At 46.9% G+C, this 27,513-nt stretch overlaps 1 protein-coding gene across 1 annotated transcript in view; it reads left to right on the plus strand.

Annotated features, from left to right (window-relative positions):
- The window catches only part of ALK (anaplastic lymphoma receptor tyrosine kinase), a 1,400,642-nt gene that overhangs the window by 1,248,993 nt on the left and 124,136 nt on the right, over nt 1-27,513 (plus strand). The window contains exons 13-20 of the mRNA XM_006835167.1: nt 10,189-10,339; nt 16,695-16,826; nt 17,860-18,004; nt 20,870-21,052; nt 22,278-22,376; nt 22,845-22,997; nt 25,180-25,284; nt 26,920-27,106. Of these exons, the coding sequence (XP_006835230.1) occupies nt 10,189-10,339; nt 16,695-16,826; nt 17,860-18,004; nt 20,870-21,052; nt 22,278-22,376; nt 22,845-22,997; nt 25,180-25,284; nt 26,920-27,106 (1,155 nt within the window). The remainder of the gene's footprint in view (nt 1-10,188; nt 10,340-16,694; nt 16,827-17,859; nt 18,005-20,869; nt 21,053-22,277; nt 22,377-22,844; nt 22,998-25,179; nt 25,285-26,919; nt 27,107-27,513) is intronic.

Consider the following 27,513-nt stretch of genomic DNA (forward strand, 5'->3'; position numbering starts at 1 on the left):
GGGTCAGAGAAAAAGAGGAAGACCCCCAGCGAGATGGAATGGCCAAGTGGCAGCATCAATGGGCTCAAGCGTGGCAACAATAGTGAGGTTGGATCAGATTCGGGCAGTGTTTTGTTCTGCTGTACATAAGGTTACTACGAGTCGGTATTAACTCGATGGCACATAACAACAGGAAAATATTTACAGCTTTGGAAACCCTATACAGGGTTACTATGAGTTGGAACCAACTCCAAGGCACATCACCACCCCACCACCTAGTTTGTGGGAGTCTTGATCTGGTGCTATAGGATAAGTGTTGGGCAGCGAGGTCAATTTGAACTGCAAGGTCAGTGGTTCAAACTCACCAGCCACTCCTTGAAAACCCCATACATGGTACCTATAAATTGGAACTGACTAGACAACAGTTAGCAACAGCTGTCACCCAGTTTATTAGCCCTGGTATAGTGCTGTAGGATAAGCACTGGACTGTTAATCATAAGGTCGGAGGTTCAAACCCATCCATTGCTCCTCAGAAACCCTATGCAGGGTTGCTATGAGTTGGAACAAGCTGGATGGTACCACCACCCAGTTTGTGATAAAGATAACTCCTAGCACAAAGCTGCACATAGTAAGTGCTTATTGCACGCTAGTTGCCCCACTGCTTTAGGCAGAGAAATCAGCAGGGGCAACAAGGCTAGGGTCAAGTAGCAAGTAGTAACCGAACTTCTTTTCAAGAACATCTTGATCCCATAGACAGGTATGCCCAAACTTCCCATTTTCAAGAACTCTTTTCTGACTTTCTCAGATGGGATTCATGACTTGAAAGATTTTTGCCTGCCAGAGGAACTGGATTTATTAATAATTAATCCATTAGCTCATTTTTTTATATTGACCACAGCTGTGTTTAAGGCTAGTCAGGTTTCTACACAGCATGAGTTGCCACCACATTGCCACACTGGTTTGAAATAATCCTAGTCAAAAAAGGAGATGGTTTCTATTCATCTTTTCGAAATATTGAGACTAGCTCATTCCCCTGCAGAACTGCCTGGTGAACTGGTTGAAAATATAGCCAAGGAGCAATTTTTCTGCTGAAGCAAAATACTTCAATGTGTACAAATTGGCAGAAGAGACATTTTGACCTGGGGGACTTTTTGAACTGGCCTGAGGTAGCTGTATTGAAATTAAAGTATCAAAACCAAACAAACTGAAAAATCCCTGGGTTTGGGTATCTTATTGTTGATGTTGTTTAATTTTTGTTTTTAAACCAAATAAAGGCTGTAACAGGATATTCCTGACCCTCACAGCATTCTTGACTCTGGAGGAGATTCAGAGCTTTAGATGACAGTAGGTTTCGATCACATTACTCACTTACAATCAAAGAAGCTGACAGTTCACTGATTTGCTTTTTATACATGTCTCCGGGTCACAATATCCATGGTGAAAAATCTAATGCCCTTTTTCTGAAAGACTTGTTCTCCATATTCATTGTTATTTAATAAGTGCAGCTCATCTAGTGAGCAAAGCAAGAACACAGCAAAGTGTTTAAAACAAAATTTCTCAGAACCAGGAAGGTTGGGAGCAGCTGCCTTATTGTTGTTGTCGTTAACACAAATGGTTCTGAGTCAAAGCGACCCTGTGTAGGGTTTCTAAGGAGCGGCTGGTGGGTCCCATCTATTCCTGGAAGTAGGTACTGTGATACCTGGTTACATCATTGCTTCAGGTGACTTCTCTACCTACAGAAGTAGGTGAAGGAGAGAGGACTGTGAAGCACTTAACTACTGTCTCTTCCAATCTGAGACCATCATACCTTGGGCTTCTCAGGGACACAAACAATTGAAAACACCCTCAGGAGACTCCCGCTCAACACCTGAAAGCCTCCTCTTCCCTCACCTGCCCTGGGCTTCCCCTTCCCGATAACCACCACTTCCTCTGTCAAAATTGTGAGCTCTGATGTGGTCACCAATACATATGTCCTGGTGTCCAGACTGTTCCTTTTCTGATTCTCAAAGATCAGTGAACCATATTAAGGTCTGATTAAGATGCTGTGCCTAACACCAAGTGTACAAAGGAGAATAAGACCCAGTGTCTGGCCTAGAGGAACTGCAGCCAAAGAAGATGGCACAGGTAACAAGCATTTCAGGGAAATGCAGAATGGACAAATAGAGGTTTACACAAACTGCTCCCAGAGGTTAGGAAAGTGGGATTTCCCTCAACCAGTCATTCAAGAATGACTTGTACAAGGAGACAGACACCTCTGTTAGTCTCCACGGCAGTAAAGAAGGATGGGGATGAAACTGTGTGTCTTGGACCTGCCATGGTGCTACCTAGAGCCTGGGCCTACTTGAGGTGGACTTGGAGAAAGCTAGAATCTCTCCTGGATTCCTTTAGCGCCCTCTGGTGCCTGTGTGATTCTGGGATTGAGGAAAACAAGCCAGAGGCAGGGAGAGTAGCAGGAAGATGGTTGCAGGCCATAGTCAAAAAGAGTAAAACCACAACAGAGAAAAGACAGATGTTGAGGAGGATGCAGGTGAAGACATGTTTAAGGACTCACTGGATGTGAGGCTGAGAGAAGAAGCAGTACCTTTCATGTTACTGAGGCCTAAGGGTGGAAGACATGAGGACAGTGGGTGTCCTCCAATTTTATTGAGAAAGAAAGTAAGGGTTAAAGCAATAGCCAGGGTCTGTGGTGTTTCAATGGTAGAATCATTGTCTTCCACGTGGGAGCCTTGTTCCATTCCCAGCCAATGAACCTCATGCAGAGTCACAAAACTAAGATGGAATAGGAAGAAAGGCCTGGTGATCTACTTCCAAAAGTCAGCCAGGGAAACTCCTGTGGACCACAAGCGATCATGGTGCAGGACAGGGTAGCATTTCATGCCGTCACCATGAGTTGGGAGTATTCAATGGCAACTGCCAGCTAGGAGATTTCTTCACTGTGTGCTAAGTGGTGACAACTCTAGAATTGCCCAGGCTGAGTAGACGGGACGGGGGTCAGTGGGTGGAGAAGCCACCAGAGCATGGACTGTGGGGCTTGCGCAGGGGTGGGTGACCGTGGACAATGTCCTCGACCTCATCACAACATGGAGACAGGCAATGATGGAGCTGGGCCCAGAGCACTGTTAGGGGGGTTTAATCAAACTCTGTGTGGAACACAAAAGATGAGAAAGATGAGACTGTCTGCGTCCATAAAGATTTACTGTCTGAGAATGATATAAGTTTGCTATAAGTCAGAATTGAGTTGATAGCCGTGGGTTTGGGTTTGGGTATGTACCGCACCCCACCAGTTCTCAGTAGATGCAGGCCTGTCAGCCTCTCACTCTCCCTTCCTAATCCTCTGTCTCCCCACAGCCTGTCTGTCTGCCTGCCTTCCTACCTCCATAGGGCTCAGCATCCTTCCCAGCTCCCATCTCCATCCCCACCACACACACATACAGATCATCTATAAAAACATTTGTCAAGCATGGCCCACAGTTCTGGGGGCACGTTTCACATGGTTCGCTTGTTCTTCAGACAGAATATACAAGAGACCCCAGATGCCAGCTGGAGCCAGCAAATCCAGCCAGTGGACCGGGGCCATAACTAGTCCTGATTTCTCCATCCCTGACACCCATTTCTTCACCTGGGTCTGGGGACTAGCATGTGTCGTTCAATTCAACTCCATCCACCAAGAGCCACTACTATGTACCAGGCTGTGAGCAGAGGCTGCAAAACTTCTAGATGTGGCCCTTTGACCACAGGATGGAAGAGTTAAAACAGTCCACAATGCCAATGAAGTCCTAGACAATAATAGAAGAGATGTCACAAGGCATGATTAATCGCCACAGTAATTGTACAGATAAGCCATCACCAAGAAGAGTTCAAAGCAGGGAAAGTCAGAAGCAGGGGGATGAGACAAAGGTTGATGGTTTGCAGGCAGAACCGAGTTTGAGCTCAACTTCTGCCACTGGCTCATCATGTGACCTTCAAAGTGAGTCATCTCTGCTCTCTAGCGACCCCATCTGTAGAGCAAGAAGTCAAGAAGTCGCAGGGATCCCTTCCAGCTCTGTAGAGGGGAGGAATGGATCATTGATGTCTTTGTCATTGATGCCATTTGGAATGAGCCTGGGAGGACCCCTTTGATGTTGACTCCAGGGCTGTCTTCTGATGACTCAAAAGACTCATCCACATGAACAGAAATGCCCCACTTTCCCAGCCTTCCTTGAACACAATTACATGTCCATGTGTTCTCACAGGGCTGGCAGGGCAAACCTTACTCTCTTGATTTCACAGATGGGGAAACTAAGACCCAGAGGAAGGAAAGCCCTCTACCCCCACCCCCAATGACCCACAGAGAGCTAGAGGTCAAACCCTAGGAGAGGAATCAGGTGCTTGTTCTTTCTCCAGACCCATTTTTGTACAGTGGGGATCCACTCACCCCTCCCTTCCCAGGTGCGGTACATTGAGCTGCCCACCAGCTGTGCTGTCATTTCAGGATCCATCCGGCAGGCAGCCACTTTGATTTGCTGCTAATTATTTATTTTAAAAAGATTCACAACTCAATTACATCAGGCAACAATAGCTCACAGTCAATAATACAAAATGCAAACCCAATAAACATCCATTCTGACCAGGGGACATGGATTTAGATGAGGAAAACAAAAACAAATTTTCGCATGAGCTCGTCAAAAACAGTATCTTGTAATCTCCAGTAAATTGGAATCACTGCGAGTCATTTTCCCCACTTGAGTGACAAGTATATTAATTTCTTGTCATTCGTCAACCATCAAAAATAAATTGTTTACAAAGGGTGGCCAAGAAGCTTCCGAGGTTATTTTTGTGGCATGAGTTTGTATAACATGATCCACAAGGTCTGAAGTCTTCAGAAATGGCAAGGGTTGTCTGGGCTCCCCCAGCTCCTTAAAGAGCAGGTCCTAGATGATACTGACCAACCTTGGCCCCAGGCCCCCTTAACTGTGCCCTGTTCCACCAACTGCCTGCACTCTAGGAACCAGACCCTCATTCATGTGCCCTCTTCTCCCTTCCAGAAGCCTCCCCAGAAAAGCATCCTTCAAAACAGCAGCCATACTTGTTTCTCACTGTCCCCCACCTCAGGTGCTGAATTAGGCCCTTTACATACATTGTTGTTGTTGTTAAGCACCTGTATAAGCTTTCCAAGGAGCAGTCTAGTGCTTATCCTACAGCACCTCTCATTTAATTCTCACCACCATCTTCCAAAGTAGGTATTATAATCCCCCAGGAGACTCTGAGTGGAGTGGCACAAATGGCTAAGCGCTCAGCTCCTAACCGAAAGGTCAGTAGTTTGGGTGTACTCAGAAGGAACTCAGGAGAAAGACTTGGCAATCTACTTCAGAAAAATCAGCCACTGAAAACCCTATGGAACACAGGTCTACTCGGACACACCTGGGGTCATCAGGAGTTGGAACTGATCCCATGGCAACTGGTTTGGTTTTGGTTTTATTATTATATATTGTGTTATATTTGGAGTCTTGATGTGGTGCTGTAGGATAATGCACGGGACCGCAAGGCCGGTTTGAACCACAAGGTCAACAGTTCAAACTCAATGGCTACTCTTCGGAAATCCTATGTGGGGTCTCTATGAGTCGACTGGGCTGGGCAGCTAACTGAAAGATCAGTAGTTCAAATCTACTCAGCAAGAGAAAGATGAGACTTTCTGCTCCCATAAAGATTTACAGCATCAGGTAACCTATACAGGGTGGCTATGAGTTGGAATCAACTTGGTGGCACACAATCACTACCAAATATGGTACTATTTGATATTATTTATTACTTTATTATCTTCATTTTATCCATGAAGAAACAGGGATAGAGTGAGGGTACACAACCTACCCATAGCTAGTGAGTAAGGCTGGCAGGGCTAGGAGATGGGTGAGGGAAGCAGGCACCTCAGGGACAAATTAAGGAGGTGCTCTCTCATTCTCGGGATCATTTAAGCACAGGGTCAGTCCCTGAGAGCAAGGTGACTCATTTGTCTTACCTGAAAGTGGCTGTGGCGCTGTGGTTTAATGCGCCAGACTGCAAAGCCATTTGAACTACAGGGTTCACCAGCGGCTCCTCAGAAACCCTATACAGGGTCGCTATGGGTCAGAACCAACTCGACGGCACTTAATAACAACAACAACCCTGGTCCTGCGTAACAGAGCTTAGATTTAGACCTGGGTCTCTCTGCACTGAAGTCCTTGTGTTTTTCATTGTAACACCATCCCACTCCTGAAGAGCCTTGGAGTGAGATCTAAAAGTTTCCAAAGGAGTTAAGTTCTAATGGTGGGATTTCAGGCATCAGAAGGCTGATAAGGGAGACGCCCCTTCCCAGCACCTCTGCTTTAAGCCAGCCCCTAGTCAAGTTTGAAAGTGTGGGACTGAGACTACCACACACACACATACACACAACCAAGCTAGTAGTCACCAAGCTGATTTCAACTCATGGTGATACCGTGTATGTCTGTATGCCTTAGGGTTTTCAGTGACTGATTTTTCAAGGAATCACACCAGGCCTTTCTTCCACAGTGCCTGAGGGCAAGCTCAAACCTCCAGTCCTTTTATTAGCAGCCAAGAACATTAACTATATTCACCACCCAGAAACCACCACATAGGAAAGTAAATTCTGGCTTCTGGCCAGCATAGAGATCTGACCCCAGCCCAGAGACCTACCTTGTACTTTGTCTTAAATTGCAACATTATGAAATTCACTACTCTTGCTAGTGAGGACAGGGGAACTTGTCCTTGTTTTTGTCAGCAGTGGGGGAAATCTGAGGCTCTGAGAGATTGACCCAGTTGCCCCTAACCATTAAGGCATCAGAGGGAGGAAGAGATCTAACATCCCACCTCACTGTCCACAGCTAGGTCAGGGCAGGGATGGGGCTGGCATGGAAGAGGGAGAAATAGGAAAGGAGGCTTAGGGAGGAAAAAGAGAGCCAGGAACAAACAACTTTGAAAACACAATAATTTGGCTATATTTAAACATGTGAAAGAGTTCAGAATGATTCATAATGCATGCAGATTGATGTAAATGACTATACTAATGATGCAAAAAAGGATGAGGGGTAAAGCTTACCTCTTAGCCAGCCCTCCTCTGAACAGAAGGGGACAGGACTGGGACCTTGTCTCCGGCAGAAGTCTTCCATGGAAATCATGGATTCTTATGACATGACATAAGATGAATGAAATGACATTTTTATCCAGCGTTCCATATATACAAAACCACTGTCACTGAGTCAATTCCAACTCATAGTGACCCTGTACAAGGTTTCCCTGGCTATAAGTCTTTACAGGAAGGAAAAGCTCATCTTTCTCCAGGAGTGGCTGGTGAGTTTGAACTACTGACCTTGTGGTTTGCAGTTCAGTGCTTATCCTACAGTGCCACCAGGGCTCCTTGCCAGCTGTGTGGCCTCAGGTGAGGTCCCTCTGAGCCTCAGTTTCCTCATCTGTCAAATGAGATGAATTGTTGTTGTTAAATGCTCTCAAGTTTGTTCTGACTCATAGCAACCCTGTATAGGGTTATCAAGGAAAAATTGGTGGGTTTGAACTGCCAGCTTGCAGTTCAAACCGACCTTGTGGTCCAGTGCTTATCCTACAGTGCCACACCAGGACTCTGAGATGAATAGCACCTACTGTTTATGACTATTGGGGCCATGCTAAAACGTACAGAAGCAAGCTTTCTCTCTTGAAACATTGTAGGATGCTCAGTAATTGGCCTCAACTTCCGGCTCACTCTTTTGGCCCACCCCACACCCCTAATCTACAACATTTCCCTGGTCCTGCCTCCTGCTGCAGGCAGGCATATTGTAAGCTTTTCTGCCTTCTCACTTCAGTTCACACAAGCCTCTGCCCCTTTCTGCGTGTCTGAGCTTCTTACCCATCCACCAGCTCCTCTGTGGAGCTGTCTCCAAACTTGCTCCTTCCCCCACCAAGCCAAGACCTCCTGGCCCTTTCTCCTCCTGGGCTGTGACATTCTGAATACCTTTATCTTTCTGCCAAGGTCTGCAGCTCTTGCTTCATCATATTCTTTAGCTGTTGAACCTCCCCACTACCCTGTGAGTTTGGAAAGGAAGATAAGAATCATTCTTTGTTTATTGCTGAAGTCGATGGGAATCTAGTAGGACATGCAGCTAGGCCATAGACCACTGGGATCTCAGAATCTCTGTGCCTACAGCCACTTCACTTCATCTCCTCAGTGTCAGCAACCTATGGTGAGATTGCAATCCCTGGATAGTACAAACTGTGGATACAATCAGCTGCTAACTGTAGGTTCATGTCCACTCAGAGGCACCTTGGAAGAAAGGCCTGGCTATCTACTTTCAAAAAATCAGTTAATGAAAAGCTTACTGAACGCACTTCTACTCTGACACACATGGGGACACCATGAGCAGAATTGACTCAGCATCAGGTAGTTATAGTGAGATTTCTACTGTCATAGCCATGCCTCACCTCCTCAATTGCTTTGTAAGCCCTTCAAAGGCCTGGTACCTGGCACACATCTCCTCTTAACCACAGCTTCCCACAATGCCCTCTATGGAATAAACTACAATCAGTGCTTCCGCACTGGCTGAGGGGATGGGATAGAGAGTCTCCATTTGCCTCCCACTGCCATCCAGGTGTCTCTACAGCAGGGGCCTGAACTCAGTTGGGGAGGCCCCTCTGCGTACTTAGAAGGTGGGACATTTCATAGACTGGTGGTTGGATTCTAGATGGTGGAGCCTCAGTGTGTACATATGGACAAAGCCGGCTTGCATTTCTTTCTGGAAGTGTTTCAGAAAGGACCTAGAATCTGAATACACGGAGCCATGAACACCCTCCCAGTCACCTTTCCCTGACAGCCGATCTCTGGGGAGACATCTGTTGCCAGTATACTAGCTGTCTCCAAGACATCACTCTCCTGATAAGGTTCACAAACTGAGCTCCTTTCTCCTCGTCCTTTGTTAACTTTGCCTCAACAGAAAGAATCCCATGTCCCCACACTGTTTGTACTTTCACTGGGATGGCCTGTCTACTGTAACACATGTTGTTCCAGAAGGAGTTACTGGAGGCATGGGGATAAACAGTTTGTGCCTCTATTATTCCATGTAGTGCCTCCAGCTCTCTGGACCCCATGGGAGCCTTTAAAACTCTGCACCCAGTCAGTTACTACTACTATCACCATTAATAATAATCATGGTGCTGTTGTTGTTAAATGCTGTCAAGTCAGTTCCAACTTACAGTGGCCTGTATAGGGCTTCCTAGGAGTGGTTGGGGGGTTTGAACTGACGATTCTGGTTAGCAATCCAGTGTTTAACCTACAATGCCATACCAGGACTCCAGTAATAATAACAATAGTAATAATAATAAATACTTAAGTGCTTGCTGAGGGACAGCGACAATCCTAAAAAATGACATGTCTGTATTCCCTCAATCTTCATCACATACATAGGGTAAAACAACCAACCCAGACCACTGCTGTCAAGTTGATTCTGAATCACAATGACCCTACAGGACAGAGCTGCCTATTAGCGTTCCCAAGGCTATCAATCTTTACAGAAGTAGACTGCCACTGCTATTTCCCATGGGGAGGCTAGTGGGTTTCACCCACAATCTTTGGGTTAGCTGCTAAGCACTTAAACACTAAGCCACCAGGGCTCCTATTCCTGAGGTGGGAGTTGTAGCTGAGTCCATTCCGACTTAGGATGACACCATGTGTGTCAGAGTGGAACTATGCTTCACAGGGTTCTCACTGGTTCAGTAGACCACCAGGCCTTTCTTTCACAGAACTGCTGCATAGATTCAAACCTCCAACATGCTAAACATTTATACCACCCAAGGACTCAGAGTAACAGAGAGATTCTCTTAGTATCCGCATTTTACAGATATGGTTACAGAATGGTTATGTTACGGCTTCTGGGTGGTTACATTACTTGTCTAAGGTTACAAAACGTGTAAGTATCAACATGTGAGTTCTTTGATCTTGGACAGGGAGAAATCACAGGCACCTGATAAACCATCACCCTGGCTCCCCCGCTAATACACAAACATCGAGCCTGTCACTGTTTCCCATAGTACAGCCCCTATGAGCTCCTCACCTTATCAGCTGTCCTCTAAGGACAACCGGCTGTCCTCTATGACCTTGACTCTCCCCTTTGCCCACTGGAGGCTGCAGGCTGGCATGCAGGGTCCATCTTCATACCATGGCAGGAGCCAATGTGCTTTATCCCACTGCAGCATCTCGGGCTACGGAGCGGCTGGCGGGAAAGGAGGGAAGAATACCATGATACGGTCCCACGGTGTGTCTGTGCTGGGCATCTTCAACCTGGAGAAGGACGACATACTGTACATCCTGGTCGGGCAGCAGGGCGAGGACGCCTGCCCCAGCGTAAGTGTCCAAAGCAGGGCTTTCTCCTCCACACTCAATCCCAGTCCAGGAGGCCCCTTGGAAGGTACCAGTGCCTAACACCACTTTCTGGGGGTCATATTTGAAGATGGTAAGACTCACCCCTTGAGCCAGAGGTACTGTTGTTCTGCCTGTAAGTTCCTCTCTTTCCCAGCATGTGTGGTTTTGGGGGTTTCACAGGGACTATGACTGAGGTGTGGTTTTCATAAGTGACCCCTAAAACTGGAAAATTGGATCCTACCTGACCCAGTAAATATTACTCTCCTGGGCAGAAATACTAGATGAGCCTGAAGTTCATTTCCTGAACTTTCTTGCTAGAGCATCATCTCCTTTAGTTATATGTTGTTGTTAAGTGCCATCGAGTCAATTCCGTTGCAACCTTGCATAGGGTTTCCAAGGAGCAGCTAGTGATCTTGAACCACCAACCCTGCAGTTCAAATGACTTTGCAGTCTGATGCATTAGCCTACAGTGCCACACCAGGGTTAAACAATTCTTGTTAAGCTCAAAATCACAGACACATAGTCATATTGTTTCTGGGGAAGAGGACTTTGGGGTGTTTTATCAAGAAATACTACAAAAAGAAAGTATTCATATATTATTATTTGTGTGATTAAAACTTTAAAAAATAATTTTAAAAATTAGGCCTTTCAGAGTTGAAAGGCCATGTTGTCCATCTGCCCATTTTACAGATGAGGAAAATGGAGGCACGGGACCCCACAAAGAGGCATAAAGCAGGGGCTCTGGCTCCTGTTTTCAGCCTGCCCTGTACAACTGGGCCTGGATTTCTCCCACATTCATTTCCCTTTCTCACTTGTAGTTCATCACTTGACAAACCAGACTGCAGCCTCTGGAGCCTCAGAGACTGTCATTCTGGTTTCTGACCCCATGGGGGTTTTATCAATCCAGAAAGATTAGTGGGTGTCCAGCTGTCAAAGAGGGATAATGAGAGAGGGGACACTAATTAAGCAGCCGCTGTGCTATCTCCCAGTTCCCTAGTTGTTTGCCTCTTGCCTGTTTTGGGGAAGCAGAACCCAGGCATACTGACTGTGCTGGCAAGAGTTCAGCTCTCTATAGGATCAGCTTCCCCCTAGGTAGGGACCAGTCCAGGAAGCTAAGCATTTGTGCTGGGGAGGACCCAGGCTCCTTCCCCAGGAATTTATTCAAGAGCAGCCTTGGAAAATAAGATGGGAAAATAAGGGTTACCAAGAAAGCAGTTCAATTCTGCAAAAGAAACTTAAGACATCTAAGAAGCCGTCTCTGGGCTGGGAACTGAGGAGGCAGCAAGAAATAAGCCCAGCTCCCCACTTCCAATACACAATACCCCCAGTTGTGTATTGGAACTGGAGAGGGGCCTCAGTCTTGTCAGTGCTTAATGCTTAACGAAGGAAGCTTAGCAGGTGCAACCTATTGCATGAGAAATGTCTAGACTCCAACTTTTATTTAGCAACTATAATCAGGACTTTCCAACCTGCTTTAATATATTAAGTCATTAAATTACAGGCTGGCTGTAATTTTCACAGGAATTTATTGAGTGTGAATGTAATTCTTTCATCTAACCAGAAAGATTGCATTGACTTCTGCAAGGGACTTTTACTTGATTGGATTGTAATCAGTTACGTCTTTTCACAGGACTACATCTTTTTTTTTTTTTTTCCTTCTTCTTTTAATTCAATTGTAATCTGCTCGTTCCTCTGGGTTGCTGCACTTTATCATTTTATTAATCAACCTACTGCTCTCAAACTTCGTGGATGTGCAGGGAGAGTTCGAAAGCCTGCATGCAGAGACAGTTCTCAGTTTGGGACAGAGGGCAGCCCCCTCTGCCGGTCGGGCCAGGCATGGCAGGGCATTTGAGATGGTAGCTGCTCTTCCCATTGCTCTACATCTGCGTCTGCCCAGGAGCCATTTGGGGAGACAGGAAGAAAACTGGGTTACAGGCACTACATAAATCTCCACTTTTCCCTGGGCAGAAGAAAAATGGTGTCTAGAGAGACATTTTACAGAATGCCATGGACTTTAAGAATTAAACAGCAGGAGTTGGCATCTTTGCTGGTTCGACGGCTCATCTGTGGGGAGTTGCTCTTCCTGTGCCCATGGCCACACCTGAGCACCTGGTGCCTGGAATGGGCTCCAGCTGCTAAGCTCTCCCTGCTTCTCTGGGTTCCTTTCAGGCAGCATTATTGATATCTTGGACCAGGTGACTCATCACGATGAGAGCGTATCCATCCTATATATTGTAGGATGATGCTCAGCATCCCTGATCCACTAGCATCAATACCCCCAGACATGACAATCAAATATGTCTTCAGACATTGCCAAATGTCCCCCAGGGGACAGTCAACCTCAGATGAGAACCACTAAGTGTAAGAAATCCTACTGCTACCATCATCCCCAAGACAACTATTGTGACAGCTCTCAACTCACTCATATTCATTCCACAAACATTCACTGAGCTCCTGCTCTGTGCCAGTCACTGTTTTAGGAACTTGAGATTCATCAATGAGCCAAGCAAGAATTTTTGCTCTCAAGGAACTTACATTCAAGCCAGGGGGTGGGAGGCAGACACACGATAGCTGTTCATAAGTTACATTAATCATAAGTTAATTACACAGTATGTCTGAAGATGAAAAGTAAGGGTGAACAACAGTGGGGACGTCAGGAGTGCTGGAATTGGGAGCCAGGTTGGTCCAGGGAGGTCTCCTGAAAAAGTGACCTGAAAGGGGGGTGGTAGGCAAAGGCCCAGAGGTGGGATCATGCCTTGTGTGCTCATGGAACACAAGATGTAGTAGAGGGAACAAGAGGGAGATGAGGTCTGACATCATGGGGTCTGGATCAGAGACAGTGCAGAGGCTCGTGTAAGGACTGTGAGCCAGAATTCTTGAGCAGAATAGTGGCATAATCTGATTTATGCATTAAAAGGCTCACTCTGGCTGTTATGTGGGTAACAGACTGTATGGGGCAAGGAAAGAATCAGGGAGACAAAGAATCGATGGAGGTTGCCTTGATCCAGTAAGAAATGATGGTGGCCTGGGCCAAGATGGTAACTGTGGAGGTGGTGAAAGTGGTTGAATTCTGGACATATTTTGAAGGTAGAATTCAAAAGCATTTCCTACCAGATTCAATGAAGAACTTTGAGAAAGAAAGGGGATCAGGTTAACTCCCAGAATTGCACCTGAGCAACTAAGAGGAGGGAGTACTACCACTCAAGGATAGGGAATGCTGAGGAAGGAGCAAATCTGGGCAGGGTCAGTTCAGGATGCGACGCTGCGACGCAGAGAGTTACCAAGGTCTGCAGAGAGCCAAGTGGAGATGTCTGGAAGACAATGGGAATTCAGGAGAGAGGTCTAGAGTGGAGATACAGACTTACTTGGAAGAAACAAGATAAAACTGAGACAAGATGAATATGCCTATAGTTGGTAGAGACAGGAAAGAGGACTGAGGTGAAGTCCTGGGGACTCAACATTTAAAGATAAAAGGAAGGAAGCAGCAAAGCAGGCTGAGAAGGAGAAGCTGGAAAGGTAGGAAGAGATTCAAAGGAATCCTGGAAGTCAGGCAAAGAAAGTGTAGAAGGGGACTTCAAAAAAATTTATGCAAAATTCCATTATCTTATAATTCTCTCTCTCCACACCAGGACTCCATATTAGGGACAGGAATGAGCAATGTCCCAAATGCTGCTGTGAGTCCAGCAAGATGCAGACTGAGAACTGATCATTGTTCCCACAACATACCTTGAGCACCACTATCCCCATTTAAAGGAGACACTGGAGCAGGAGTAGAGGAGGGTCTAGTTAACTAAAACATCTGGGCTTTACTCACACTAAAGTCATCCAGAGGCCATCTGCTCTCTCCTCCCCATCCCAACAATCTCCAGCCATCTCCAGATTCTGTTCCTGGGAAGAGGACATTGGGGGAGCGGGGAGCAGAGAGGAGGTCCTAGTGGTGCCAGCCAGAAGAGTGGAGGAAAGAAAGCAGAATCTAGGGGATGCACATTCTTAGCACTGCTAGCTCAGACTGGGCAGCCCCTTTATTTACAAATGATAGACAAGACCAACAGGGTAAGATGTCTCACCCATGGAGACCCAGCTAGAGCCAGGACTGGACTTTGTATTCTGTCTGCCCAGCTAGCAGCCTGAATTCAGAGTCCCCATCTCCTTCACCTGGCCTGAGCTCCACCCCCATGGGGACACCCCATACATCTGTGTCCTTCCCAGGAGTCAATTAGCCAGGTTCACTTGGAGCAGTCTCTACCCTGGCCTTGGAATGTGTGGTACATACACAAGAGAAATGTCAGTCTCTACAATAGCAATTCGGAGCCTTCCACCCACACTAAATCCACTCTAAAAAAAAATATCAAATTATTTCCATCATTAAATCCAAAATGCCATAAAACAAATTGCATCTCGGCTATTTATCTGGCAATTCCTCTAGCGCTCATTGCCGGCACCCCTGAATGGTTTAGCATAAGGAGTGGCTCAAGACGAATTGCCTTGTCCACTGCCTGGTTACACAGCAGCATTCGATGGAAATTTGATGTTTTATTGGCTCTTTTCTATTAAGCGAAAGAAAAGTCATTTTCCTCTGAGGTCAGAATGGCATTTGGAGAATTTGTCTGAGCTGCAGGGTCAGGCAAGCAGGGGTGGCTATTCTGGAAGCCCTGTTCTTTTTATTCAGGGATGTCAGGATTATGTGTTACTGAAACTTTTAGCACACCCACAGGGACACCAAGAGCGTGGGTGGGATCAGAAGTGAGTTTTAGATACAATGCATTTTAAGTAAACAAAAGTCACTGTCAAGTTGATTTTGGTTCATGACGACTTCATGTGTGTCATAGTAGAACTGATCCTTACGGTTTTCAAGAGCTGCTTTGCTAAAATCCAGATCACTTAGGCCTTTCTTCCCAGGATGGACTCGAACCTCCAACTTTTCAGTTAGCAGCAGCGTACTAACCATTTGCACCAGCAAGAAACTCCTAATAAGATGGTTGTTGTTAAGTGCTGTCGAGATGGTTCTGACCCGTAGCAACACTGCACAGGGTTTCCGAGGCTGTAAATCTCTACGAAAGCAGAAAGCTTCATCTTTCTCCCACGGAGCGGCTGGTAGTTTCGAACTGCTGACCTTAAGAGTCACAGCCCGATTCATAACCACTATGCTACCAGAGCTCCTAGATAAGATGGTATATGCTATTTATTCAGTCTTTAACACATGTGACCACCACCCGTCTGTCGGTTTGTCATACTATGGTAGCTTGGGTCTTGCTATACTGCTGGAAGCTATATCATTGGTAATTCAAATACCAGTAGGGTCATCCATGACAGACAGGTTTCAGTGGACCTTCCAGATTAAGACAGACTGGGGAGAAAGGCCTATAGATATATCTCTGAAAATTAACCAGTGAAAACCCTATGAGTTACAATAGAATATTGTCTGATACAGTGCTAGAAGAGGAGACCCCTAGGTTCTCAAAATACACAGTGACCACAAAAATGGTGCATACCCAACAATCATGAAGCCAGCATAGGACTGGGCAGCACATAGAGCTGTTGTGCACGGGGTTACCATGGGTCAGAGCCAAGACTGAGGCAGTTAAAAATGTGTGAGACACTGTGCTGGTATACTAGCCAATACAACCACCCGTGATATCTTAACTCCCATTCTACACTTGACGCTCACAGAGATTGAATAATAGTTGGTCACAGTCACCAGGACTGGGTGGTGAATCCAGATTACAGAGTTCATTCTCTTGTCTATGTAGCAGACATGGGGAACACCATCTCAAGGCTGTGCCAGGAGATTTCTGGAGGCAAGAAATGGCACATTAGTGAGAAGAATTAAGATGTCCAAAATGGAAACATGATTTTACCAAAGATGAGATGTGAATAAAATGTAGGAGTCTGGACTCCCCATTATTTATTTATTATTTTCTCATGGTGGTGTGGAACCGTAACTTCTCAAAAACTGCATGGATCTCCACAGCCTAGATAATGAAGTCCAACTCCTTTTCTGATTGAATTGAGGGTCTCTGGGAGAAAGGTGATGCTTTCTGCTCCCGTAAAGGTTTACAGTCTCTGAAACCTTATACAGGATAGCTCCATTCTTCAAGGCCCAACTAAATGCCTTTTTCAGAGAACTTTCCTGATCATCAGTTAACAGGAAAGGCTCGTTCCTCTCCAACTTCCCATAGCATTTCGAATCTAAGCTGTCCATGTGATTTTTCTCTACTGCTGCTCAGGATGTAAGCTTTTTGGGAACTCGGACATGATCATTAAACATAGTTCTGTCGGCTGGGAGGTGGAGTGCACTGGTTTGAGCGCAAGCCTGCTGTACTTTTTGTCTCTCCAGACAAGTCAGCTAATCCAGAAAGTCTGTGTTGGCGAGAACAACGTGATAGAAGAAGAAATACGCATGAATAAAAGCGTGCAGGAGTGGGCAGGAGGAGGTGGCGGTGGGGGCGGAGCCACATACGTGTTTAAGGTAAGGTTGGCTTTGCGGGAGCAACCTTTGAGATTCTCCCAAGAGCGTGATTTCTGTTTCCAGTGGTAGATCCTCACAATTATCCCTGCCTGGCATTAAGATGCCCCCAGGTGCTATTAGCCCCATTTAAAGAGGAGGAAACCTGCGCTCTAAGAAAGTGGAGCATCTGCCTGTCCATGAAACGACAATTCTTCTCTTACTGCTTTACCAAGCCCAGTCCCACCACACTGGTGTGTCCCCTCCTCGCAATTCCTGAGAACCTGTCTCTGCCCTCCTGGATCACTGTCTGCTGTCAGCTGGCCATTCTGCCCCATCACAGAGGCCAGGCTTCTGGTGTAGGTCCTTCAGCAATGATTGATGCCAAGGGTGTGGGGGTCAGAGCCATGCCCTCTGAAGTCTCTAGAGGGAGATTCTTCTAGTCTCTCCCAGCTCCTGGCAGCTCTGGGTGTGCCTTGGTTTTCAATCTTGGCTGTTCCTGCTCGGTTTCTCTTCTTTTATAAGGCTAGGATTAGACCTATCTTACTCTGGTTAAATGCCAACACTTTTCAAAGACTCTGTTTCCAAACAAAGTCACATTCAACAGGTACTAGGAGTTACGACTTCAACATCTTTTTTGGGAGTGGGGGGGTAGGGAAGTGGGGAAGCACCATTCAATCCATAACAACTCTTAAGAGCTGAAGGAAAAGAGAAGGTAGAGGGGCCTGCTTCTAATCAGCAGCAGCCAGACCATACAGGCTAGCCATTCAGGAATGAGGCCCTGGTAAACTGGTAAGCCAAGCTGTCTCCAGGCTGCTTTGTCCCAGACCGTCCCTGCCTCCTGCTGGCTTCTCTGCTTGAACCCAGACTGATATAGGGGGGCAGGAGCTGATGGATTGCTGTAACACAAGTTCAGTACCCTCAGAACATCAAGAGGGTACCCACTGCCCTTCAAACACACAGATAGCTACGTTTGAATATTTAAACCAGGGCTCAAGTATGTCCAGAGTAAAAGCCTTGCTAGGTTTCTCATTTCTGAATGTCTCCTGTTGACCAGATGAAGGATGGAGTGCCGGTGCCCCTGATCGTTGCAGCCGGCGGTGGCGGCAGGGCCTACGGGGCCAAGACAGACACCTTCCTTCCAGAGAAACTGGAGAATAACTCCTTTGTTCTTGGGCTGAATGGCAATTCTGGAGCTGCAGGTAAAGCACCCCATGTGCCTGCCCCCTCCCAGCATAGCCCCAGGGAACTTAATACCTGTGAGCATCTTTGCCTCTAACACTGAAAGATGCTAGGAGCTCTGGATACTGGTAGCTTTGGAAAGTCAAAAGGAGCCCTTGTCGAGTCGCTTCTGACTCACAGCAACTTTGTATATAGTTTCTAAGGAGCAGCTGCTGAGTTTGAACTGGCAACCTTGCAGTTAGGACTTTCAAAAGTCAACGATAAAATGAAGCTGGCAGCAGTATCCAGACCTCTCCTTGGATGGCCAGTCTGGCCTTCCTGGGGATTGCCAAATGCAATTGTTAGGTTCTTCCTTCCTCTGGGACAGCTAGGACCTCCAGTTTAGATATCTGCGGTTATCTAGTCAATGCCAACTCATGGGAATCCTATGTGTCAGAGGAGAGCTGTACTCCTTAGGAGACAATTTTCAGTGACTGGGTTTTCAGAAGTCGATCCCCAGACTTTTCTTGCCAGGGCTCAAAACTCCAACCTTTTGGTTAGCAGCCAAGTGCTCACCGTTCCCACTACCACTCAGGAACTCCCCAGTTATGATTTGAGCTGACAAAGAAATGCAGTAGAAAACAGTTTCCCAGGTTCGGCCTCACACATAACTTCACTGGGATAGCTGTCTTAAATCTCCACTCCCTTGCTCATTAGCAGAACCAGCGACACAGAGATAGAGGCAGACGTTGATGGGAATATGAATACTGATTCCTCTAAAGTCAGCCATCTCTAAAGAGACAGCCTGAAATGCATTTCTGTCTTTTTTTTTCCCTCCACGATCAAAATGAAGGAAGATATTTGAAGGCACTTAAGACTTGGCATTAACTAAAACAAATAAACCAAGTTTTCTTCAGTTGAGAGATGATTAGAGATAGAATAAAGAGTAGAAGTTGTCACCAGCTCCTCAGGGAGGTTACCACCAATAATAGTCACAACCATACAGCATTTCATAAACAACAAAACACTTCCACACCTATTGTACCTAGGCTTTTTGCAACAACACTGTTGATTTTTCCCACTTTACAGAACAGTAAACAGGCTCATAGGAGTCAGTGATTTTTGTTTTTCCCAACATGACCAAATTGTTTAGTGATGGAGGTAGGACTTGCGATCCTTAAATAACATACATGCATAACAGATAATCACACACACACACACACACACATATGTACATATGAGGGGGCTTCAAAAGTTCATGGAAATTTTTAATTAAAAGACGAGGACATCATTCCATAAACTTTTTGACAGCCTTTATGTCATGGGAGAAAGATGAGGCTTCCACAAAGATGTTATAAGTTCAGAATCATAGCGAGCTGCTACAGGATTTCAAGGCTGGTGGGGGCATAAAGCCTCATCTTTCTCCATGGAGCAGCTGACAGACTCAAACCTTGGACCTTGTGGTTTGCAATCCAGTGGTGATAGTATGGAACCACCATGTTCCCCATGTGTATACAATTATAAATATATGACGTGGCTTCAGAAAGTTCATGGCAAGATGGAATTAGAAGATAATGGAATTTTTCCATGAACTTTTTGGAGTTCCCTCAGAGTCCTGGTATGGCACTGTAGGATAAGCACTGGTCTCGTAACCCCAGGTTAGAGGTTCAAACCCACCACTCACTCTTGGAAACACTGTACAGTGTCACTATGAGTTGGAACGAACTAACATCAGGAATACAACAACATATATGTGTATATAATATAGTGTGGCACTGTAGGATAAGCACTGGACTGTTAACCACAAGGATGGCAGTTCAAACCCACCAGCAGTTCCTCAGGGTCGCTGTGACTTGCAAATGACTTGACGGCACTTGACAACAGCAACAAATATAATTGTTGTTGTTATTAAGTGCCATCAAGTCAGTTAAGCCTGAACCTCCAACCTTGCAATCTAGCGCATTAACCCGTAATACCATACCATATGTGTGTATATATACTTATATGGGTGTGTGTGTATATGAGAGGGCTCCTATGTGGAGATATTCCAGTATCTTTTCATGTGATTTATCCATGAACTTTTTGAAGCCCTCTCATATATACATGAGAGAGATATGCATGTTAAAGACTTGGCTCCAACCATGGGGCTGTTTGTTGTTGTTATGTACCGAGTGAGTTCCGACTCATAACAACCATGTATAGGGTTTCTGAGGAGCAGCTGCTGATCGAACCACAGAGCTTATGGTGAGCAGTCCAATGCTGATCCTACAACTATATAACAGGACCAGTTGTGGGGCTAGCAAGTCCCAAATGAGTAGGCAGCAGGCTGGAAATGCTGGCAGAATATCTAGGTTACAGTCTTGAGACAGAATTCTTTCTCCTAGACACCCAGTTTTTGCTCTAAAGAATAAGGTCCACCCATATTATGGAGTGTAATATTTTTTACTTGGAGTCAACGGATTGTGGCTATTAATCATGCACAGCAACATCTAGACTAGTGTTTGACCAAACAGCTGGGCACCATGGCCTTGCTTAGTCCACACAAAATTAACCATCCCAGTTGGCAAGGAATTACTGAAGACCCAGAGCTTTGGGTAAGCACGGAGCTAGGTCAGAGAGCAAATTCAGTTGTCATGCTGCCTGCCTCCCACTTCCTCTATCCCACACAAGCAACCTCCCTGCTTTGGAGACAGAGAGCCCTCACCTGAGCAGAGGTACAAGGTGTGTGCTTGCTAGGACGTGGTGACCAGGTGTGGCCCAGACAGGTCTCCCTTTGATTTCCAGCTGTGGACTCTGAAGCCTGTCCCCCTCAAAGCACACCACTTCTGGCTTCCTTTACCAATTCCAGTGGCTGACTTCACTCTGCCAATATCCTCATTCAGGGTTTTCTCCTTGTCTTCCTGCAGGTGGTGGAGGTGGCTGGAATGATAACACTTCCTTGCTCTGGTCTGGAAAATCTTTGCTGGAGGGTGCTACCGGAGGACATTCGTGCCCCCAGGCCATGAAGAAGTGGGGGTGGGAGACCAGAGGGGGTTTCGGAGGGGGTGGAGGGGGGTGCTCCTCCGGTGGAGGAGGCGGAGGATATATAGGTAAAGATGATTTGTGTTCAAGGTGTCACTTCCCTCCCCCTCTTAGTTCTAGGCACCTCCTCCCTGACCTCTCCCGGCCCTCGCCCTCCCCACCCTCACCTGGCCTGTCCCAAATGTGGACTGTGATGTAACTCTGCACGCCTCCCTCCCAGCCTAGCCCTGGCAGCCAGAGGCAGGGTGTTGGCTCCCGAGCCAGCATCCTGCTTCCAGGCTTCATGAGCTACAGCATCAAGATCCCATGTGAGTCTTGATCTCTCCCAAAGCTGATGACAGAGAGACTTTGTTCTGGCATGAGAACCACCCCAACTCAGCGCCTGCCTCTGCATGGCCTGGCCTGAGTCCTTTTGAGTCATCCCCTTAAGGGACTGCTTTGTGATTTCTGGCCTCTCTATCCCTTCCCTAACCCAACCCACCAGCGTCCAGAAAGTCGCCACTCTCCTTACTGATGGGAGCAACTCCTGAGGCCACTGTGGGCAGCTGTAGCCTCAGCCCTTCAGCAGCCTGCAACTGGCCCTGGAGCTGCTATTCCTCTCAGCTCCAGAGCAGAGCCCACAGGGCCTTCTGAAGCTGAGGGGGTGGGAGATGACGGCTCACCCATCCCCACAGACTAGGACACAATGCATGCCTGCACCATGGTGTTGTGATCTGTGTTTTGCTTTGATGCTGTATGTAAGATGCTTGTGCTAACCTGTTGTTTGTTTTTCCAAGCCCTGGATGCGTGGGAGGAGCCCAAGGGGGGAACCCGAGAATGGCCCAGCCCCAGATAAAAGGAGGGACAGGAGTCTTAAGGCACAGGGGCCCACTCCTGAAAATTAATCCCCTCAACACCCAGCCCTGACCCAAGGGAACATGAAGACAGCCCCCCACTTCTGCTGCTGCTGTCCAAGAGATAATTACCCTTTCATGAGGACACTAGAACCTTCCAGACTCTTGCTCACATTGACTACTTCCAGTGTGGCCCCAGCAGAGTGGTGGAATCTCCACCCCCACTTGTGGGAGCTGGCCTGGAACAGGCAAGGAAAGTGATCCACACACCCAACATCCATTGATTAAGAGCCGAAACTGAGGCCCTGTGCCCTGAGCCTCCCATCCATCCCCATCCCCCCACCCTGAGGCCCTCACTGACCCACTGGCCTTGGCCAGAGTTGCATGCCCAGCTGATGTGCATGTGTGTCCAGATTTGGGCACCCACCTCCGTGTTAAACATTTCTCTGGTTTGCCACAGGGGGTAATGCAGCCTCGAACAATGACCCCGAAATGGACGGGGAGGATGGGGTTTCCTTCATCAATCCTCTGGGCATCCTGTACACCCCAGCTTTAAAAGGTACCCACCTTCCCCTCATCAGACAGCAGGAGCAAATTTCCCTAAGCTAGCCCAACTCACCAAGGGTTCTAGGAAGCAGGATGTGTGGTCAGCTAGGGACATAGAGGCATGATGCGGAGGATATAAGCAGACCCAGAAAGCCGCAGCTATCCAGATGCTTGCACCCCATCAACCTGAGAGTCAGGAGTGTGGAATATCCCTCATACACATAAATACATTCAGGGGCACCCACATGTCCTCGTCTGAGCTCTACGCATCAGGATACCAGAAGACTTCCCCACAGAGGTGCCTTCCAGTGGCAGTGCACCTGGGAACAGGGACCAGCTCACCAACAGTGACCAGCGGGAGAGAAAACACAAAATGGAGCTTCCTACTGACCCTGTCCCAGACTCCGCTGAGTGTGGGAGTGGGGTTACAGGGTAGTTTTCATGGGCTCAGTTGGAGTTGACTCTGTCTCCTTGTCACCAGTGACAGAGGGCCACGGGGAAGTGAATATTAAGCATTACCTAAACTGTAGCCACTGTGAGGTAGATGAGTGCCACATGGATACTGAGAGCCACAAGATCATGTGCTTTTGTCATCACGGGACAGTGCTGGCCGAGGACGGTGTCTCCTGCATCGGTAAGGGGTGTGGGGGCATTAATGGGGAGGAGGGAGGATTATGGGACTCAAGCTGGAGCTTTGGCCCATCAACACAGCTCATTTCCATAGACTCTAGTTTTGTAAGGTCTCTGTCCCTCCCCTGTCTGCTCCCAGCTGGGGTGCTATGCCTATGAAAGGTATATGGAATGCTGTGGGTCCTGAAGCAGTTGTTAAAGTCACCTCACCTTGAAAATAACAAGAGTTAACAAGAATTTGGTGAAACTGGAACCCTCATCCACTGTTGGTGGGAATGCAAAATGGTACAGTCACTGTGGAAAACAGAGAACTACCGTTGTTGTTGTTGTTAAGTGTTGTTGAGTCAGTTCTGACTTATAGCTACCCTGTATAGGGTTTCCAATGATCAGTTCTATTCCTAGATACACATCTTAAAAACTGAAAGTAGGGACTCACCCAGACACAAGTACCTCAGTGTTCATTGTAGCGTTTTTCCTCACAATCACCAAAAGGTGGAGACAACCTGAGTTTCCATCAACAGATGAACAGATGAACAAAATGTGGTACATCCATACAATGGAATATTAGCTTTCCGTAAACAGGAGCTATGGTAGCATAGTGGTTACGAATCGGGCTGCAAAGGTCAGCAGTTTGAAACTACCAGCTGTTCTGCAGGAGAAAGATGAGGTTTTCTGTTCCCGTAAAGATTTACAGCCTTGGAAACCCTATACAGGGTTGCTATGGGTTGGAACTGACTCCATGGTACATAACAACAACAATAATAAATAGAATAAAGTCCTAATACAGGCCAGGACACAGATGAGCTATTCTGTGTGAAGTAAGACACAAAAGGACAAAGAATGTATGATCCCACTTACATGGAATCCCACTTACATTAAATAGGTACATATGTGGAGACAAAAGATTTTTTCTGGGGGTGGGGGAAAAAGATTAATGGGGAGTTTTTTAAAAATCTACATTTGAGTTTGAAATATGAAATAATATAGTGTTAATTTACTAACTGTGGCACTGTGGGCTAATGCGCCAGACTGCAAAGCCATTTGAAACTGCAAGGTCAGCCATTCAAGCTCACCAGCTGCTCCTCAGAAAACCTACACAGAGTCACTATGGGTTGGAACTGATTCAACAGGAATTAACAAAAACAACACTCTTTTTTTTTAAAAAAGTCATCCCATCCCAAGAAGCCCTGGTGGTGCAACATTTTAGTGCTTGACTGCTAGCCAAAAGGTCACCAGTTAGAATCTATCCAGCAGCTCTCCAGGAAAAAGGCCTAGTGATCTGCTTCCATAAAGATTATAGCCTAGAAAACGCCATGGGGCAATTCTACTCTGTCACATGGGCTTGCTGTGACTGGTAATCGGTGACACCTAACAACAACAACATCATCATCCTTAACCCAGGATGCAGTTTCTGACATCCCCACCAAGTGGATGTCCTGTTTCCACGCAAACACTCCAGTGGTAGAGACCAGGCACTCTGCCCCATGGATGGGGAGTTACAGAGCCGGGATTTCTTACTTGCAACATTGCCTTTCAGCCATTGTCGGAAGACTGAGCGTTTATCTTCCTCTCTCAAACTTTCTCCAGATTGAGTAATCCCAGTTAGTCTCAATTGCTTCACACAAGACAATTCCATGTCTCCTGACCATCCTAGTCTCCGACATCTCCATGTGTTCCAGTTCATCAATGGCCCTTTTGAAATACAGTGTCTGTTGCCAAGTCCAATGCCTGCATGTGCACCCAGGTGGCACCAGGTGTACCATCTCACTGTGCTGGCTTTGTGTTCCAGAGGGCCATTGAAGAGAAAATTTAGCCAAGAGTGTTGCTGGCAGGCATAGTCTACTGTTGGGTCATATTGAGTTTGTCTTCATTTAAGGCCCCTGCATCTTTTCCATTTGCACTATTGTTTTCTTGTGCAGTTGATGTTTTATACCAGCAATCCAGACTTTTTGTTATTTGTCTCTGTTAAGTTTTCCCTCCACCCCAAAGTTACCACTAAAAGCCTGTAGAACCCAGGACGACCTGGCCCATGGCAGTGTCCTATGACACAGAGGGTGCGCAGGATTTGCAGGGCAGGGGGACAGGAGGCTTTGGTTCTGGCTGGGAAGGTTGTTTCTTGAGGGACCAGCTGAGGCTCTCCAGGTAACCAGTGTGTTCTCAGCACAGTGTTGGGATATGTCTTCCAGTGTCACCCACCCCAGAACTGTACCTGCCACTCTCGCTGATCCTCTCGGTTGTGACCTCTGCCATCGTGGCGGCCCTTGTCCTGGCTTTCTCCGGCATCATGATCGGTGAGTGGGCCAGAGCCCAGGTGCTTACAAAGGGTTCTGGTAGAACTGAATGGTGTCTCAGGCTGGGCCATGGGGAGCACTCTTTCCACTAGTTCTTAGGCTCGGAGGTGGGTGCCCATTACGATAGCTTGGACCAAGTCGAAACAGAACCACCCCACCTCTACCCACCAGAACAGCTAGGGTTCCCCAGAGGAACCCTGATTCAGAGCCTCAACCCTCTGTATGGTCTCCTGGCTTCTCATGGAAGACTTCAGGGAGTGGTGGTCACTCTTTAGAAGTTGACCCAATGGCTACAGATCACCCCTAGACTTCACTTTGGGCTCTCATCAGACCATGTACTCTGATGGGCACAGCTTCCTCTCTGAGCCCCACTCTTCCTCAGGCCCTCCCACCCCAAGCAGGGGGAGTAACACACTGGTTTCAGAGTACATTCCTGCTGGATCTACAGCCTCTTCCTTCCCCCACTTAGGCTAGAGGGACAGGAACAGCAGGAAAGCAGAGAGAGAGGCTCAGCCAGCCCCTTCTAGGCTGGGTCATCTATAAGGTGGACAGTTTGTTTCCAAATGACACCATATCATTCCGAAGGACAGGGGATACAAGCAGACACTCATTGCACACTCACTACATTGCATTTTGATTTATTAAATCCTCAAAGAGCCCTGTGATCATGGTTAGCATGTCCCATGGATGAGGGAATGTACTCTGGCCAGTAAATCCCCCCCTGTAAATCTCCACCTCTTCCTGTCTCCCATAGGTTTGTCTCACAGAGCCCTCATGTGTAGGAAAAAGCGGTAATGATTACTCACATTGGTACTGCTCATTTAAAAAGTTCACAACCCTTGTGTGGTCATGAATTCATTTTATTACAACAATCCAAGGGTGTAGGGAGTGGGGATATTGAAGTAGGGCAGAGGGCCTACCTCTGCATCCAGAGAAGGAAATTGCAGACTAAAGAGGTCAAGAGACCTGGTCAGTGTTACTAGCCTGTAACAGATGGAATTAGTCCTCAGAAACCAGTTGAGCCCTCTCTTCTGCGGATCCCCAGCAGCACAAATAACTGAGGGCTATAGCCGCTCCACTCGCAAATCCATGTCCTGTTTCCACTGAGCGTGTGCTCCCTGGACTGCCACATCAGGGGACAGAGCCTAGCAGGAACGCCATGCCCATTCTCCAGGATTCCACACAGGCTTCCGTAGACTGCCTGCTAATCTAGGGGGCTTCTCCTCAACTTTCCCTCCTTCATGTCGATCAGACACACACTGCAGTCTGGGGGCTCTGTGAGCTTTCCTGACTGCTCCCCCCATTTCCTCATAATAAAGTCCTTAAACATTTCATCCTATCTTGAGTCTCTCCTCAGAGGACCCAGATTACCATGACTCTGTTCCTGTGTTATAACAATAAAATATTTTCCGTTTCTATCATCCTAAGCTTTACTCTGTACTTTTGACCACGTTTCTATTAAAATTATACTTTCATAGCTGTGGTGGTCACTGTTGTTGGTATTGCTAAATTAGTATCACTCAGGGTTAAAGGTCAGGAGGGCTGCTGGTGCTCCAGGAGGGCTTCCTGGAAGAGGTGGCCTAGGCTGGGCATCAAGGGCCCTGCCACCTTCAGTGGACCTCTGTCTACCTGCAGTATACCGCCGGAAACACCAGGAGCTACAAGCCATGCAGATAGAGCTGCAGAGCCCAGAGTACAAACTGAGCAAACTCCGCACCTCAACCATCATGACTGACTACAACCCTAACTACTGCTTTGCTGGCAAGACCTCCTCCATCAGTGACCTGAAGGAGGTACCACGGAAAAACATCATCCTCATTCGGTGAGCCCCTGCCACCGCCCTCTGAGGGACGGGCCTGTGTAGTTGGGTGTCTTCACAGCACCATGGATTCCTCATCTCAACAGGCCAGCAAAGCCACCCCTGGACCACCCCAGTGGGCAAAACTTAATATTCATAGGCCTTTAGGGACATTGGTATGTATTTCCTGTAAGACTCCATATAGAAATTCATGGGTTTATAAGAAAGAGGGACAGGCTCAATGGGAAGAACCAGACTGTCCTCTAAATCCATTCAGGTAGTCTTGATACAAGCTACAACATGAATAAACTTGAAACCATTGTACTGAGTGAAATAAATCAGACACAAAAGGACCAGTGCTGTATGATCCCACTTAGATACAATATCTATAATACACAAGTGTATGGAGACCAAAACTTATCAGTGGAGAG

The sequence above is a fragment of the Chrysochloris asiatica genome, unplaced genomic scaffold (genome assembly GCF_000296735.1).
Source record: "Chrysochloris asiatica unplaced genomic scaffold, ChrAsi1.0 scaffold00016, whole genome shotgun sequence".
In the NCBI taxonomy this organism is placed as follows: domain Eukaryota; kingdom Metazoa; phylum Chordata; class Mammalia; order Afrosoricida; family Chrysochloridae; genus Chrysochloris; species Chrysochloris asiatica.